Raw genomic sequence first — 16,593 nt, 5'->3', positions numbered from 1 at the left:
TCAATTCTGTCATCCAAATCATTGACAACCTAAAACAAAGTGGTCAACACCGACCCCCAGTGGAACACTAGTCATTGCCAGCCAATCAGAAGGCTCCCTTTGTTCCTACTCTGTCTCCCGCTAATCAGTCTGTATTCTATCCCCGACAGCGTTCCTGTAATAGAATGGGCTGTCTTTCTAAGCAGCTTCACGTGCAGCACTTTGTCAAAGGCCTTCTGAAAATCTAAGTGAACATCTATTGATTCACCTTTGTCTATCCTGCTTGTTATTTATACAGATTTAGGCCATTTTACTATGTGTCTCCAAGTTTCCCACAACCTCATTCTTAACAATCGTCTCCAACACCTTCTCAACTACCGAGGTCAGTCTAACTGGCCCATAATTTCCATCTTTCCGCCTCCCTCCCTTCTTAGAGTGGAGTGACAGTTACAGTTTCCTAGCCCTCAGAACCATGCCAGAATCTAGTGATTCTTGAATAATCATTACTAATGTCTCCACAATCTCTTCAGCTACCTCTTTCAGAACCTTGGGGTGTAGTCCATCTGGTCCAGATGCCGTCTACCTTAAAGCCTTTCAGCTTCCCAAAAAACTTCTCCCCAGTAATAGCAACAGCACTCATTTCAGCCCCCTTACACTCTTGAAATCAGGCATATTGCTAGTGTCTTCCACAGCGAAGATTGATGCAAAGTACTTATTCAGTTTTTCCACCATTTCCTGTCTATTACTACCTCTTCAGCATCAACTTTGGCTTTTTTTACTCCTTATACAGCTGAAAACATTTTAAGTATCCTCTGATATTACTGGCTAGATTACCATCATATTTCATCTTTTCCGTCATGGTTTTTAAGTTGCCTTCTGTTGGTTTTCAAATTTCTCCATCAACTTCCTATTGATTTTTGCTCTATTATATGCCCTCTCTCGTTTATATGCTGCCTTTGACTTACCTTGTCAGCCACGGTTGTATCATCCTGCCAAATTGCTTTCAGAAACTCCAGCCGCTACTTCTCTGCTGCCATCCATGCTAGTATCCACACTACTCCACTATAATACTTACACATTTGACTTTAGCTTCTCCCTCTCTAATTGCAGGATGATGATCATTACCTCCTTAAGGGTTTCAGTATCTTAAGCTTACAAGTACACAACATCCAACCCAGAATTGCTGATCCCCTGGTGGGCTCAACCACAAACTGCTCTAAAAAAAACTAAATAGTATGCATTCTACAATTTTTCTCCTGTAATCCAAAATCAGCACCAATCTGATTTTTCCAGTCTACCTGCATATTGAAATCCCATGACTATTGTAACATTGCCCTTTTGACATGCATTTTCTATCTCCCGTTGTAATTTGTAGCCCACATCCTGGGACCTGTTCGGAGGTTTGTATATAACTCCAACCAGGGACTTTATACACATGCATTTCCTTAACTCCACGCACGATTCTACATCTTCTGATCCTATGTCACCGCTAAGGATTTGATTTCATTTTTTAGCACAGAGCCACACCATGTCCTCTGCCTATCCTTTGATACAATGTACATCCTTGGATGTTAAGGCTCCCAACCATCATAATCTTTCAACCATGACTCTATTATGCCAACAGCGTACCAATCAATTTCTAACTGTGCTACAATATCTACCTTATTCCATGTACTGCACGCATTCAAGTATACCTTCAGTTCTCTATCCATCACCCTTTTTTTGATTTTGTAACCCTTTTACAGTAAAATTCATCCCACTGACTGTAATTTTGCCCTATCATCTGCCTGTCCTATCTGGCAGTCTCACTACACACTGCAACTGCTTGTATACCAACTCCCTGTCACTTTGGTTCATATGCCCCTGCCAAATTAGTTTAAACCACCTCCAATAGTTCTAGCAAACCTGTCCACAAAGTTCTGGTGTAACTCTTGTTCGGAGACGTTCAAAATCGGATTGAACCATCAATTCAACTTGGCAAAATAACTCTGGGAAAACGTGGAACACTTTCCACATCTTGGAAGTCACCTCTCCTCCAATATCAACCTTAATGATGAGATCCAACATCATCTTAAATGCGCTGGAACAGCTTTTGGACGACTCCGAACAAGAGTCTTTCATGATCATGACAACCGAACAGACACCAAAATGTTAGTGTACAAAGCAATGGTAATCCCAATGCTCCTGTATGCATCAGAAACCTGGACAACATACCGACGACATCTGAAGGTACTTGAAAAGTTCCATCAACGCTGTCTTCGAAACATCTTAAATATCAGCTGGGAAGATAGAAGAACCAATGTCAGTGTGCTAAATGAAGCAAAAACAACAAGCATTGAAGCCTACGTCATCAAGAACCAACTAAGATGGAGCAGTCATGTTGTTCGGATGAAAGACCATCGTATGCCGAAACAAATCTTCTACTCCCAGCTTAAAGAAGGCAAACGTAAAAGAGACGGACAACAGCAGAGATTCAAAGACGTCTTAAAAGCCAACATGAAGAAATGTAACATCGACATCAAGAACTGGGAAACCAACGCCAAGGACAGGAAACTCTGGCAAGCCATCATCCGAGAAGGAACAGCAACTTTCAAAGCCAACAGATGTGCAGAATTAGAAAAGAGAAGGAAATGGAAAGAGAGGCAGCAACAACCAAACCCCAATCTGTTATCTGGAACCACATGTGCTGAATGCGGAAGAATTTTCAAAGACAAGTTTGGACTCATAAGCCACTTGAGAACCCATAAATAGATCAACAGAATGAAGACCATCATCCTCGACCTCAAGCGATAGCCACGATGACCTTCACAAAAGCATACCATTGGCAACAATCCAGAGGTTGATTGCTAACCTGGATGTCCTGCTTTTGATCTTTCTACCTAGCTCCTTAAATTCTCACTTCAGGACATCTTCCCTTTTCCTACTTAGGTCATTGGTGCCAATATGTATTAAGACTTCTGGTGGCTCAGCTTCCTTCTTTAGAATGCTATGCACCCAATCCAAGACATCCCTGGCACTTGGGAGACAATTGCGTCCACAAAATCTCACATATACTCCTCTATGGAATGCCCTATCACATATACAGTCTTCTCTCCTCTTCCTTTCTGAACCACTGCACCAGACTCAGTGCCAGAGACCCAGTCGCTACAGCTCCGCCCTGGTAGGTCGTTGCCACCCCCTCCCCCAAAAGTATAATTATTGAGGGGAATGACCATAAGGATACCCTGCACAGGCTTGGCATTTCCTTTCCCTCTCCCGACAGCCACCCAGGTATCCAGCTTCTGCAACTTAGGGGTGACTACCTCCCTGTAGCTCCTATCAATCACTTCCTCAGTTTCACATATATGCTGAAGGTCATCAAGCTGTAGCTCAGTGCAGCAGGTGCAGAGGCCTCCCGGAGTTCCCCCATCCCACACGAAGAAAACAACACAGCCCCTGGAGCCATCCCCACTGCTCTAACTTCGTACTAAGAAAGAAGAAGAAACTTACCAAATACTTACCTTGCCCAAGGTAATTTTTATTCTTTTCTAATAATTCTTACAACAGTACATTTTAACATGAGCTTCATTCAAATGTAGTAAGTCAAACTAACTCACTGTACCACTTGCTGGACACTATAAATTCTGCTTAATATCAATGGGCTGTTTTGGAACTGAGGGAGCTGAAGAATGTGTGAAAAGAAAATAGATCACAGAAATATAAGAGGAGAATGCTGAAAGCTAAGGTGTTATTCAAAAGAATAAAGTCAAGTAATAGTGAACTATCATTTTGACTATTCCACTGTTAAAACAGAAAGGGTATTTTTACAGATTATTTAAGACACCTACAATTCGTCTTGCTGTAAGTTGTATCTGCTGATTGTTGGTCATACTAAAAATTGTAGTCATTATTGGCATCATTAACAGCCCTGAAGATACTTACCCTTTTCCGGATTGATCTTCTTGCCTTTCTCAAATAAATCTAAATTAAATTGCCTAAATAGCTAACTGAAGCTGAGCTGTCAGATATTTGCATACCACTTTGCAAGCTGTTTCCTCTTTGTACAAATAAGGCAAAGAAAAATTATTAGCACATGACAAGGGCAGTGCAGGCATAGTCCTGTGATTTGTTATAAGCCAATGATCATCATCATTTATCCTAATCCATCATTAACAATACCTCAGTGGCAAGAAAACCAAAATGCTCAGGAGGTCAGGTAGCATCTGAGTCCATGGAAATAAATAAACTGCTCACTTTTCCCCTCTTTTTAAATCAGTCAATGCTCAGGAAATTTCTACAAGTAAAAAAATATTTTCTTTAGATGAGGAACATTTATGTTTGTGATTACTATTTGCAAATTGTATTTGGTGCTGTTTAGCATCCTGCTACTATCATTTATTTACAAACATTTGTACAATCAACAGTCTGGTTCATCTGCTCGTGGATTCAAGTCCAACCCAGCAACAAGAACACAAAAAATCTAGACAAACACTTCTGTGCATATCTAAAGGTGCAGAGTTGGAAGGCTTACTTTGTACTTCTGTAAGCTATACTCATATATAGAGACAGCCTTGCTTGTTGATAAATTTATCTTAAATACATCTTGCAATCAGCACATTGTGGGGCCTTATTGCATGAAATGGAAAAGATATATCAGCAAATATTTGCACAGTAAGTCTGGAAATTGTGCCAGAATTAAATACATTTTGATAATTGTAATAAAAATATTCTATCTATGGAGATTAGTGTCATAACAGACAGTAATTATAGGAATTTATGATTACTTACGTTGTCCAGACATGCTTACTTGGTGCTGTTGATTCTATATTCTACAACATAGCAATTGTGATCTTGTTTAAAGATACTGATCAGTTCTAAACTATACAAGCTACTATTTTTTCATTTAAACAAAGTCAAAACTGATCTGTAATAAAATACGGATCAATAACAATTGAGGGGAAAAGTACAAAGCAGCAAAATCAGAATGTTGAGTTGAAAAATTTTGCTGAATGCACGACTTCATTCAGAGGTGCCATGTACAAATGAGTGTCCTTTGCTGCATTACAACTAAGTTTCACAACTGTGCTAGCAAAGGGCAAGTGGTAATGAAACATAATTATTTTTGCATGTTAATTCTGCAGCACTCTAACAATTTAACAAATGCATCACGCATCCTTTGAAACAAATTATTTTAAATTTACCATCTGACAAGTGGAATACAATAAGTGTTTTTAGAAATATTACTGATTCCACATACAATGTACCAAGGTATGCTTAGTGTTCTGTACACCAGTATTTCGAAAACTTAACTGTAGTGAGGAGGTTCACCGTGCTAAAAGTGTTTCATTGCTCGGAGAAGTTCTGGACTTTGTACCAAAGGAACTAATTATTTTCCTTTAATGATAAATACAGAAATTTAAAAAAAAAGACAACATTCCAATTTACCAACAGAAATATCACTTAAATAGAGAAAGTCGTTTTGTACGCCATCTCCAAACTGGGCCTATGAAACGTTCAAAGGTTAAGAATTACAGACAGCATTTGGTGTAGAAGACAATTATATACTATTATCAGGTCTGCAAAGCATAAATTACATTTACTCTAAAATTCGTTAACCAACTCCATCCAATTTCATCAGATCTTGGTACTTTGCCACGTGGACAAACTCCAGTTCCTGATTATGGAAACATTATACACATCTTTCAACAAGTTTTAGCACCTGAAATTTGATGCTTAAAAATCATTGTATCTTTCTAGCATGCAAATCTTCAACATGCAGATTCAGCCCTGTGTCAGCTCTGACACAGTATTTACAATATTCTCACAGCGCCTGGATACAATTCCTAGCACAACATTTACCATTTCAAATAAAATAAGGGGTAGCGACAATCTGCTTCAATCTGATTTATTGGTTCAGAAGTAGTTAAGACCACCTTTCTGCATGATCCTTTGTGATCCGTGTGCAACTGGTTCACCACTTGTATAAAAGTGCTGCTGATCCTTACAGCTGTACTTTTGTTCCTATTGAAAACTATTCTGCCTCGTAAAACAAGAAATAGTTTTATCAATTTGAGATGCCTCAATGACCAAACAAGAGTGACCATCTTGTTTGATGCAGCCGACACCATCAGGTGTAGTGCCATTGGCATCAGCATCCCAGTACAAAGCTGCAAAGTATTTGAAACTTAATGTAAAATAATCTAGAAAGACAAAACTTATTACATCTGTGAACACACAGCCAATGGAACCGTTCTTTAAACCATGAAGTGTCTACTGAACATAAATAATACAGCATTTCCAATATAGACAAATAGGAAACATCATTTGCATTTCCTTCATAAAAAGAGAAAGAGCACTCTCTGCCGATGCTCACCGAAACAATCATGTAAAATGTCCCACAGTATAGCAGTTTTATTTCTGGTAGACACAGATTGTTCTTTAAACACCTCACTGAAATTTTGTCTTCAGAACTTTATATCAAAGTTAATTGTCTTCTTAGTCAAGATCAATAGGATTGACATCTTCTGGTCCATCTCCATCAACCTCATCATCGTCTCCCGTACCCATCAAGCTATTCAAAAGGTTTCCTGGAAAAGAAATAACTATATAGTCACAGGATCTAATGCAGCAAACATTCATCATGTTTTACAATTTATGGTAACAACCAATTTCTTTCAATAAATGTTAAAAATTTCTAAATGCTTTCAAAATCTAGATTTCACCTCAAATCAAAACTCATGCATCTGACTGCATTTTACATTTGACTTTTTAATGTACAAATTCCTAGTCAAATTCGAAATGAGATCTGTGCCTGTAAATTTGCTGTGATCACACCATCCCACCAGTCTGTCATAATGACCAGCTCTGCTCCAATTAAAAGTTCAAAGTAAATTTATTATCAAAGTACATATCACCATTCAAAATGCATGTTTCAATGCACATATACTCTTCCTCAGAATGCTAACTACAAACAAAAAAGGATAATCTTAAATGCTGCCCAAATACATGTATTTTCTAGCAAGATATTTCAGCTATACAAGCAAAATATTGGCCTCTGACAGTCAAAGAAAGAGTGAGATAAAACTATACCATTTAAACACATCCCAAGGTAGTAACTAAGCAGCTTACTAACCTATCATTCTTTATTCCACAGATACTATATCTTTGAGATAGTCAGCAAAATAACCAAATATGTTGGAATTCTATGTTTATGAACAACTTTCATCATTTTAAAGAATTGTTTTTGCCTCCATCAACCGTCTGCACCCATCAGAAGTAATTCTGTCTTTTACATCTATCCTTAAACTGATTAATATACTTAAACTGATTAATTTAGTCTTACTAAACAATTTAAGGGGGAATAGTGGGGATAACCATATAACCATACAACAATCACAGCACGGAAACAGGCCATCTTGGCCCTCCTAGTCCGTGCCGAACCCTTAATCTCACCTAGTCCCACCTACCCGCACTCAGCCCATAACCCTCCACTCCTTTCCTGTCCATTTACCTATCCAATTTTACCTTAAATGACACAACTGAACTGGCCTCTACTACTTCTACAGGAAGCTCATTCCACACAGCTATCACTCTTTAAGTAAAGAAATACCCCCTCGTGTTTCCCTTAAACTTCTGCCCCCTAACTCTCAAATCATGTCCTCTAGTTTGAATCTCCCCACTCTCAATGGAAACAGCCTGTTCACGTCAACTCTATCTATCCCTCTCAAAATTTTAAATACCTCGATCAAATCCCCCCTCAACCTTCTACGCTCCAATGAATAGAGACCTAACTTGTTCAACCTTTCTCTGTAACTTAATTGCTGAAACCCAGGTAACATCCTAGTAAATCGTCTCTGCACTCTCTCTAATTTATTGATATCTTTCCTATAATTCGGTGACCAGAACTGCACACAATATTCCAAATTTGGCCTTACCAATGCCTTGTACAACTTTAGCATTACATCCCAATTTCTGTACTCAATGCTTTGATTTATAAAGGCCAGCGTTCCAAAAGCCCTCTCCCACCACCCTATCTACATGAGACTCCACTTTCAGGGAACTATGCACAGTTATTCCTAGATCTCTCTGTTCCTCTGCATTCCTCAATGCCCTACCATTTACTCTGTATGTTCTATTTGGATTATTCCTGCCAAAATACAGAACCTCACACTTCTCAGCATTAAACTCCATCTGCCAACGTTCAGCCCATTCTTCTAACCGGCATAAATCTCCCTGCAAGCTTTGAAAATCCACCTCATTATCCACAACACCTCCTACCTTAGCATCATCGGCATACTTACTAATCCAATTTACCACCCCATCATCCAGATCATTTATGTATATTACAAACAACATTGGGCCCAAAACAGATCCCTGAGGCACCCCGCTAGTCACCGGCCTCCATCCCGATAAACAATTATCCACCACTACTCTCTGGCATCTCCCATCTAGCCACTGTTGAATCCATTTTATTACTCCAGCATTAATACCTAACGACTGAACCTTCTTAACTAACCTTCCATGTGGAACTTTGTCAAAGGCTTTGCTGAAGTCCATATAGACTACATCCACTGCCTTACCCTCCTCAACATTCCTCGTAACTTCTTCAAAAAATTCAATAAGGTTTGTCAAACATGACCTTCCACGCACAAATCCATGCTGGCTACTTCTACTACCTGGTAAATGCTCCCAATGGTGTGTATCTCAAATAGCCTTTGACAACCAATTACAGCTCCTGGCTTAGCTACTAAGCACAGCGGAACAGTTTATACTGACAGGAGAAGGGACAAAAGCTGGTTACCAGCGACTTAAAACCAGTCATTTCAGGCAGCTGGGGCTTGGTTGGCAGCTCGCCTAGAAGAAAAACTGATCTCAAAACCCCACGGCCTTGTGGCTATACCCACTCATTGGGAAGGCTTAAACTCGATGGAAAAATCTGCAGCAAGAGTCTCTAAGGCAGTCCTACATAGAGTTCAACTTTGTCTGGCAACTCCTTCAATGCCACTGGTGCCAAGCTAGATCAGTCACTGCCATTCCTTTGGATTCATCAGCTGTGAGGAGAGGGGGAGCCTGCTGCATGGCCAACAACTTGCTCTCCACATCTTTGGAGAGGAGGATGAGAAGAGACATGATAGAGGTATACAAGATATTAAGAGGAATAGATAGAGTGGACAGCCAGCACCTCTTCCCCAGGACACCACTGCTCAATACAAGAGGACATGGCTTTAAGGTAAGGGGTGGGAAGTTCAAGGGGGATATTAGAGGAAGGTTTTTCACTCAGAGAGTGGTTGGTGCGTGGAATGCACTGCCTGAGTCTGTGATGGAGGCAAATACACTAGTGAATTTTAAGAGACCATTAGACAGGTATATGGAGGAATTTAAGGTGGGAGGATATATGAGAAGCAGGGTTTAAGGGTCAGCACAACATTGTGGGCCGAAGGGCCTGTACTGAGCTGAACTATACAATGTTCTATGTACTGCCATGGCTTGTGTACTGGCTTGCATGGTTGACCCTGATCAACTGAAGGTCTACTTCATTGTTCAGATTCACAAGAAACTGTTTCTGCAATGTACAAACTGCAGCGGGTTATTTTAAGCAGAACACAGAATTGGGATCATTTGCCAAAATTCAAGCACCAAAATACTAAACAGAGACAGAAGAGCTGGCTTCACATCACCCCTGTCTGACATGTATGGACTACGAGGTTCATGTTGTGCAACACATTCACTGGACTTTCTAGAAACTTGATCAGCCCAACTAATCTTACTGATTTGCTCCAACATGCATGTTTTTAAAGTTAATGAACACAAACTTCCTTTGAGTAGTATAATTACTGATCAAATAAGCATGCAAAATGAATCAGAATGGGTTTAAATTAAAATTTAACTATTGTTGATTTGTCACCTCAGTGCAATGTGGTAAGCATTCATTATTACCTACACAACCCTGAGCTGCTTCACACCGCTACCATCAATGTCATAAATACAAGATATCCAGGCTATAAAAACAGAGGAAAATGTCTTTGGTAGTATTTTAACCCCTCCCTCCCAAATACTGCATCTTTCAAGTGATAATTCTGAGATCAGAGCCTCAGCTCTTCACAAAGGTTACCCAAGATATAATTGTAAACATTTTCTCTGATTAAGCATAGGCTGACACCTCCGTCTTCACCAAAGCTATAATTAAATTAGACCATATCTCCACCTAGTCTGCTCACTTCCAGCTTCCATTGCTTTTGGCACCTTCCCTCCAGACCAAATATTTAATTGTAACTGTTACCCATCTCCCAGCCACTACACTCCTGAAAACGCTAGTTCCTCCAAAACTCTGCTACCTTTACTCCATACCACAGGCGGTGAACATTTTAGGGTACGTGTGCCCAAACTAGGGATTATCTTTTCAAAAATTCTCTTGCATGCCATGTTAATTCTGAACAGCGATTATCATTGATTAATGATTAGTAACAATTATGGACTTAAAGGAAAAATTATTTGCTTATTTATATGTTTTCATTGTTTTACTATTAATAGAAGTGTAACGGACAAATTGAAATAAATGAAGCATTTTAGAAAATGTTCAAAACTATTAATATTAATCTGTTAAAAAGGAAAAAATATTTAAAATATTGTTATTGTAACCATTTACAATCCAAATACAGATGTGTGCACCAGGATTTCAAAACGTATCATCCAACGTCACATGTTCGCACAACTATCTAATGATGTCCTGCCAGAGTGAGGCATTTCCTGGGAAAACAACTCACTGCTCTCTGGTCATAAAAAAAATCATTTGTTGCTTCACCTGACAGTGAAGATAATCATATACACCTTTTACTTATGGGCGGGTTTAAACAACTGAGGGGTGGCACTGCATATTGCATGCCACATGGCAACAAAATATTTGTGTCGTAGGTTTGCCAGCCTTGCACCTATCAATATGAAGGCACTAGAAACAGGGTGCATCAGTTACTTGCTTTTCAATGAGGTCATCACTGATCTATTTGCTGCTCTGATCTCTCTATAATCCTCACTTCCACACTAAAATTGAACAAGTTCTGATGAATGGTCAGAATGACACAAACTGTTAACTGTTTCACTTCCATGGCCTGCCTCAGATCCTGGGACAACATTATCAAACAAAATCCAATTTAACCTGGTCCTGAAATCTTTAATTGTTTCAGCAAATGCAGCACTAGTGCTGTGACTCTGATTTTAACATTGTACTCCCTTGTTCTGGATTTCACCGGTGCAACACCACAGGAGGATTGAAACAAACTGTTGGGGAAAGAGGATGGAAATCAAATGATAAACATAAGAGATTCTGCAGATGCTGGAAATTCAACATGCTGGAGGAACTCAGCAACTCAAGCAGTATCAATGGAAAGGAATAATGAGTCAACTTTTAGGGCCAAGACCCTTCATTAGGACAGATCAAATCATGCTGCATCTAATCCTGACAATGCTTGATGTTGATAGTGTTTACTTGTAATGCAAACTGACAGTGAAGCCCTATAGCCTTGATGAGTGCAATGATCATAAATAAAAGTATACCTTTCGTTTTAATTGCAACAGGCTGCCAATTGTAGGTATAATTAATGACAGCTCTGCAAACATGACTTAAACCCCTGCCTTAGATGCTCTATCTACATCACATTAACTAACTGAATAGAAGATACCACATTTATGTTAGATGCAAGAGGATTACATAGCACTTAAGGAAACTAATTGCTTACTTTACAATATAAATAACTCCATAATTGGCTTACCTAATAATCCTCCATATGAGGAAGTCTGTCTTGGTGCAACTCCAAAGAAAATCTGACCTATTCGGTCTAGATACTGGAATTAAAAATAGCAAAACATCAAAATCCGAAAGCTTAATCTACTTAGATGAAAGAAGACAAGGAGCATTAGTAAATCAGTAAGTAAGCAGATACTGCATAGTGGCAACATGGTCTGAAATAGTGTGCCTCAGTAATTCAAAGAAAATGATTACACAAATTTAAACTGAATTATTCAGATGGTTAAAATTTAATTGTTTTTAAATAATGTAACTTTTTAAAATATAATTTTGATTCTACAAAGTTTTCTCATGGGGGTATATGGAAAATGCTTCACGTTGTAAGAGTTTAATATACAATCATATTGGATCTCTGTACGTCCATATAGTAGCTCAATAATACTGTTAATTACAGTTTTACAACTTTTGCCAATTTACTTTTCCCTCTCTTTGCTGTTATCTGGCAATGAAATATATTATGCTTGAAAGCAAAAGTGTTTTTCCTGCAGTTTCACAAACACTGTCAGCATTTCCATTTAACTGAAAGATGCAGTGAAATCAACTGTTTTCAGGTTCCATCTTTTTTGAGCTGGATCTTTGAAAGAGCCAAGAGATATTTAGTCAAACTCTTCTTTAAAAAAAAACTGAAAAAGGCCTTATGGCTAACTTCTTAGTTACATCATTAGTTTTTGATTATTCCCACTGCTTAATCATACATTACCAGAACTACTATCTCTCAATTTATCAAAGTTCACAAAACCATAATTCATTATGAGAAAAGGACTGAGTATGAAAAAAAAGCTTAAAAGAAAAATTTTAAAGCCTTTTCCAATTGTTGTAAACAAATATAAAAGAGCTCAGCAGGATTCGTCAGTGGCCTTATCTCTCAGTTAGTATTTTTTGAGGAAATTCCTCGTTACATGATTTATAATGATTTCATTACCTAAGTTCACAGAAAACCTTGCCAACAGGTTTCCACAACCACTCATGACCATTAAAACAATAATATGACTCAAAGTTTCTCTGTTTATGCTGAAAATCTCACATATTGTTAAAGCAGAAAATGTGCATGGCTATGCGCAAGTTGTATTAAAGCTGACCTACCTTAATATCCTCATTCAAATGGAATGACTCCTCCAAACGTAAATGGGCATTTGCTTCCTGTTGCAGCCTGAAATGTGTCAAGGGGAAAAAGAGGAAATAAGGGCTTCCTATTCCTCTTCAAGTTTCTTCCCCATTTCTATTGTGGCCCCATTTTCATGTTTACAACCTATAGGAATTTACATAGCTTGCAACAAAAAATAAGAGCAATCAACTGCATACAAAGTTTAAGAGGTCATGCAGACCATCTTGTTTGAGCTGGGTCTTTGAAAAAGCCAAGAGATAGTCAGTCAAACTCTTGCCTTTCCCCAGTGCTCTGCAAATATTTCCTTTGACAGAGAGGATGGATATGCCTAAATCTGCTACCACTATTTCTTCAATTAGTGTATTCCACAACAACTTACTGCGAAGCAAGAAAGGCCTCTCTACACTCTTTTCTCACATCTACAAACACAAATGCACGAGGTAAAACTTGCAAAATAATTGAGGGAAGAGTAGAAATACACTAAAGGTGGTACTTGGTTAAGAGGACTGTTAGCCTAAAACAAGCACAACAAGTTGGAATGAATCCAAATCTTTTTCTATCCTATAAAACATGAGGACATTCAGTCCATTAGATCAATACTGGATCCCAAGGAGTAATTCCAAAAGATCAGCCCTATTCATCTCCCCTCATTTTGACGTGCCCTCAAACGCTCATCAACTCTCCTGTGACTTTTTGCCATTAACTTGCATTATTAGCTTACCAGCATGTTTTTGGAAAGTGGGAGAAAACCAGATTACCCAGAGGAGACTTAGGCAGGCATGATGAAAACATGCAAACTCCACATGGACAACATCCAAGGTTGGATCAAACCTGGAATTGCAAAACAGCTGCACTAATTGCTGCACCACAGCTATTACATCCAATGTATTACAAAGTGCAAGGAATAACAGACATTGAAATGTAACCACTTTACTGCCTAATGCCAAATAGAAATGGTGCAGCTCAGATTTCACCTATGGCAAAAGGAGGTTTAGTTCAATAGCTCTCTTTCTTCTGAAAGATTTAGGACAATGTGAGGGAGGGCAAGAGACCCCATGAAAATGCTACCCAACCTCTTTTCTCTCACTTTATTCCAGAATCAGAACAGCTCATGCCAAAGGTAAGGACAGTCATTGTCCATTTATGCTTCACACATCATTTGCATCTCAAAATATTCTGGGAGAGGTGTTGTCTGCAGCCAGAATGACAGTAGGGAAAGTGATTAGAATTTAAAATTAAGTAAAAGCAGCATGTATTGGAAATGATTCATAATGCATGCAAATTTTCTCCACGATGAGAAACAGGAAAATCGGCTCTTTCACCCATTGAATTTGTGATGACCATCAAGTACCCATCCACAATAATCACAGTTTCTAGCACTCAGCCTATATAGCCTTCTCTGACAGGGTGTTTCAGGTCACTTAAATCACTATTATGACAGTGTCAGCCTCTATCACTCCCTCAGGCGGTGCATTTTAAATTGCAACCTCTGGGTAAAAACAATCCATCCCAAACCCATTCCAAATACACAATCTCTTAAACCTATGCTTCTTGACATCTCTGCAGAGGGAGAAAGTTTCTACCTAACTACTATCCATGTACAATAGCTTACCGAAATCCAGAAAGCCTCCAGCCCAGTCATTTTCTCTCCTTGTAGCTGAAACCCATCCCATCTACAGTGTGGCCACTGAACTAAGCATTATACTCCAGCTGTGGTGTAATGTACTACATAGCTGTACCGCTAATCTCTTACTGTTATTGTCCATATGCTGACTTACAAAGTATGTACAGCTTCTTAACCATACATATTCTGCTGCTTTCATAGACCTATGCACCAAGGGCCTTCTGTTTTTTAGTAATTCCTAGGGTTCTTAATACTGTATATTAGCTCTTCCAAAGAGCATCACCTCTCATTTTACAGGATTAAATTCCATCTGTCGTGCCTCTGCCCATCTTACCAGTTGATCAATGTCATACTGCAGCCAAAGACTAATTTCCTCACTCTCAACACCATCTGCAGACTTACTGATTATAACCAATACATTTACATTCAGACTGTTCATAAACAGAAAATATTAAGATTGTAGCACGAACACCAGCAAGCACAGGCTTCCAAAACCTGGTGCTTCCTAAAACAAAGCCCATTTCAATGCAAATTATTCAGCTCCCTAGGATTTCAATGGCTCTTGGCAAAGGCCTTGTTGAAGGAAGGCCATTCAAACTGCATTAAGTGTCCACTTCATCAACTCCTGATGTGCTACGTTTGCTTGGAAATTCTAAACTTCTCAAAATTCAGGATGGAGCAGACCAAGACAATATTATGAAAAGGCAGTATTTTTCTGATCAACAAATAACTGCTGCCATCACTTAAAATTCTCAAGTTCTTATTCTGAAACAGCAGCTACATCACATAGAGTGCTGAAGGGCTAGGAAAAAAATGAAAGGATATTATATACTGCTATGCCTGCATTACATTAAGGAGGAGGACTTCATGCCTGATTTTCTCTTCAGGCATGCAACAGGAGGCAAATTTCCATTTGCGAAGGAAGGAGTCCTGAGAAGGAGACAAGATCATCAGTCCAAACACAGAATCACATGAACATATAAAACTGGACCACTCTACCCTTTGAGTCAGTTTTCCTATTCAATTAGATCATGGGTGGCCTTCTATATCAACTCCACTATCTTCAATCCCTGGCTTAAGTATAGTTCCTTACTGAACATCACAGCCCTTTGGTACAGGCAACAAAGGTTTATTCAAGATTCATGATGGTTTAATGCAATTTCCAGTACACAATTGTAAAGAAAAACAGAATTCTTCCTTCAGAACTGATACAGCATGCAAAAAAACACACGAATATAAAGACAAAAATAAAAAACACTACATAACATAGCTTACATGCATAGATTGATTATATGTACATAAAATGACACTTGGTACATGAGAGTCTGTACATAAAGTGACTGACAGGAAATGATAAAAGTATTGGTGATGATGGGTGTGGTGCAGTAGTGGGTATAATCCTTCTTGTGAAGAACCTCAGTCATAAATGGATGCCTCAAAAAGGCAGCATCCATCATTAAGGACCCCAATGACCCAAGACATGCTCTCTTATTACTACCATCAAGGAAAAGGTACAGGAGCCTGAAGACATACACACAGTGTTTTAGGTGCAGCTTCTTCCCCTCTACCATCAGATTTCTGAAGAGACAATGAACCAATCCATGAACACTCACTACTTTAGCACTACTTACATAATTTAGTTTTTTTTTAACTTATTTATTTGTGTAATTTATAGTAACTTTTTAGGTATTACACTGTACACCTCCCGCAAAACAACAGATTTCAAAACATGTCAGTGAAGTTAACCCTGATTCTGAGTTTACAATCTCAGGTTTTAAACTTTTCAGTCAGTCCTCCTAATACCTACCTAATCATGCCCCTTCAGTATTTAATATGGCAGTAAAATCATCTTTCATACTTCTATACTGCAATGAAATCAAGCCTAGAATACTTCTAGAAATGGGTTTATATCAATGAACTGAGTAAGAGAAGTGGAAGTACCAAATCAATATACAGGAAATGCCTTTATTATTACTGTCCAAGTTTATTAAATTACAGTGAGGTGAAAAGTAATTTGTAAGGGGACATAAAAATGATATTGTACATGTTAATGTTTCAACTTGATGTCTTGTTCACTCACATAACATGTCATTATCCTTTTGCAGC

The 16,593-nt window shown here is 38.6% G+C and overlaps 1 protein-coding gene across 1 annotated transcript in view; it reads right to left on the bottom strand.

The window, feature by feature from the left end:
- Positions 1 to 5,339: 5,339 nt before the first annotated feature.
- get4 (guided entry of tail-anchored proteins factor 4) overlaps positions 5,340 to 16,593 on the bottom strand; it is a 45,870-nt gene continuing 34,616 nt past the window's right edge. The window contains exons 8-9 of the mRNA XM_059979038.1: positions 11,724 to 11,796; positions 5,340 to 6,545 (exon numbers count right to left, since the gene is read on the bottom strand). Coding sequence (XP_059835021.1) covers positions 6,454 to 6,545; positions 11,724 to 11,796 — 165 coding nt within the window. The 3' untranslated portion in view covers positions 5,340 to 6,453. The remainder of the gene's footprint in view (positions 6,546 to 11,723; positions 11,797 to 16,593) is intronic.

The sequence above is a fragment of the Hypanus sabinus genome, chromosome 9 (assembly GCF_030144855.1).
Source record: "Hypanus sabinus isolate sHypSab1 chromosome 9, sHypSab1.hap1, whole genome shotgun sequence".
Classification (NCBI taxonomy): domain Eukaryota; kingdom Metazoa; phylum Chordata; class Chondrichthyes; order Myliobatiformes; family Dasyatidae; genus Hypanus; species Hypanus sabinus.
Note: the sequence above shows the minus strand (reverse complement) of the source record. Positions and strands in the feature narration are given on the sequence as shown.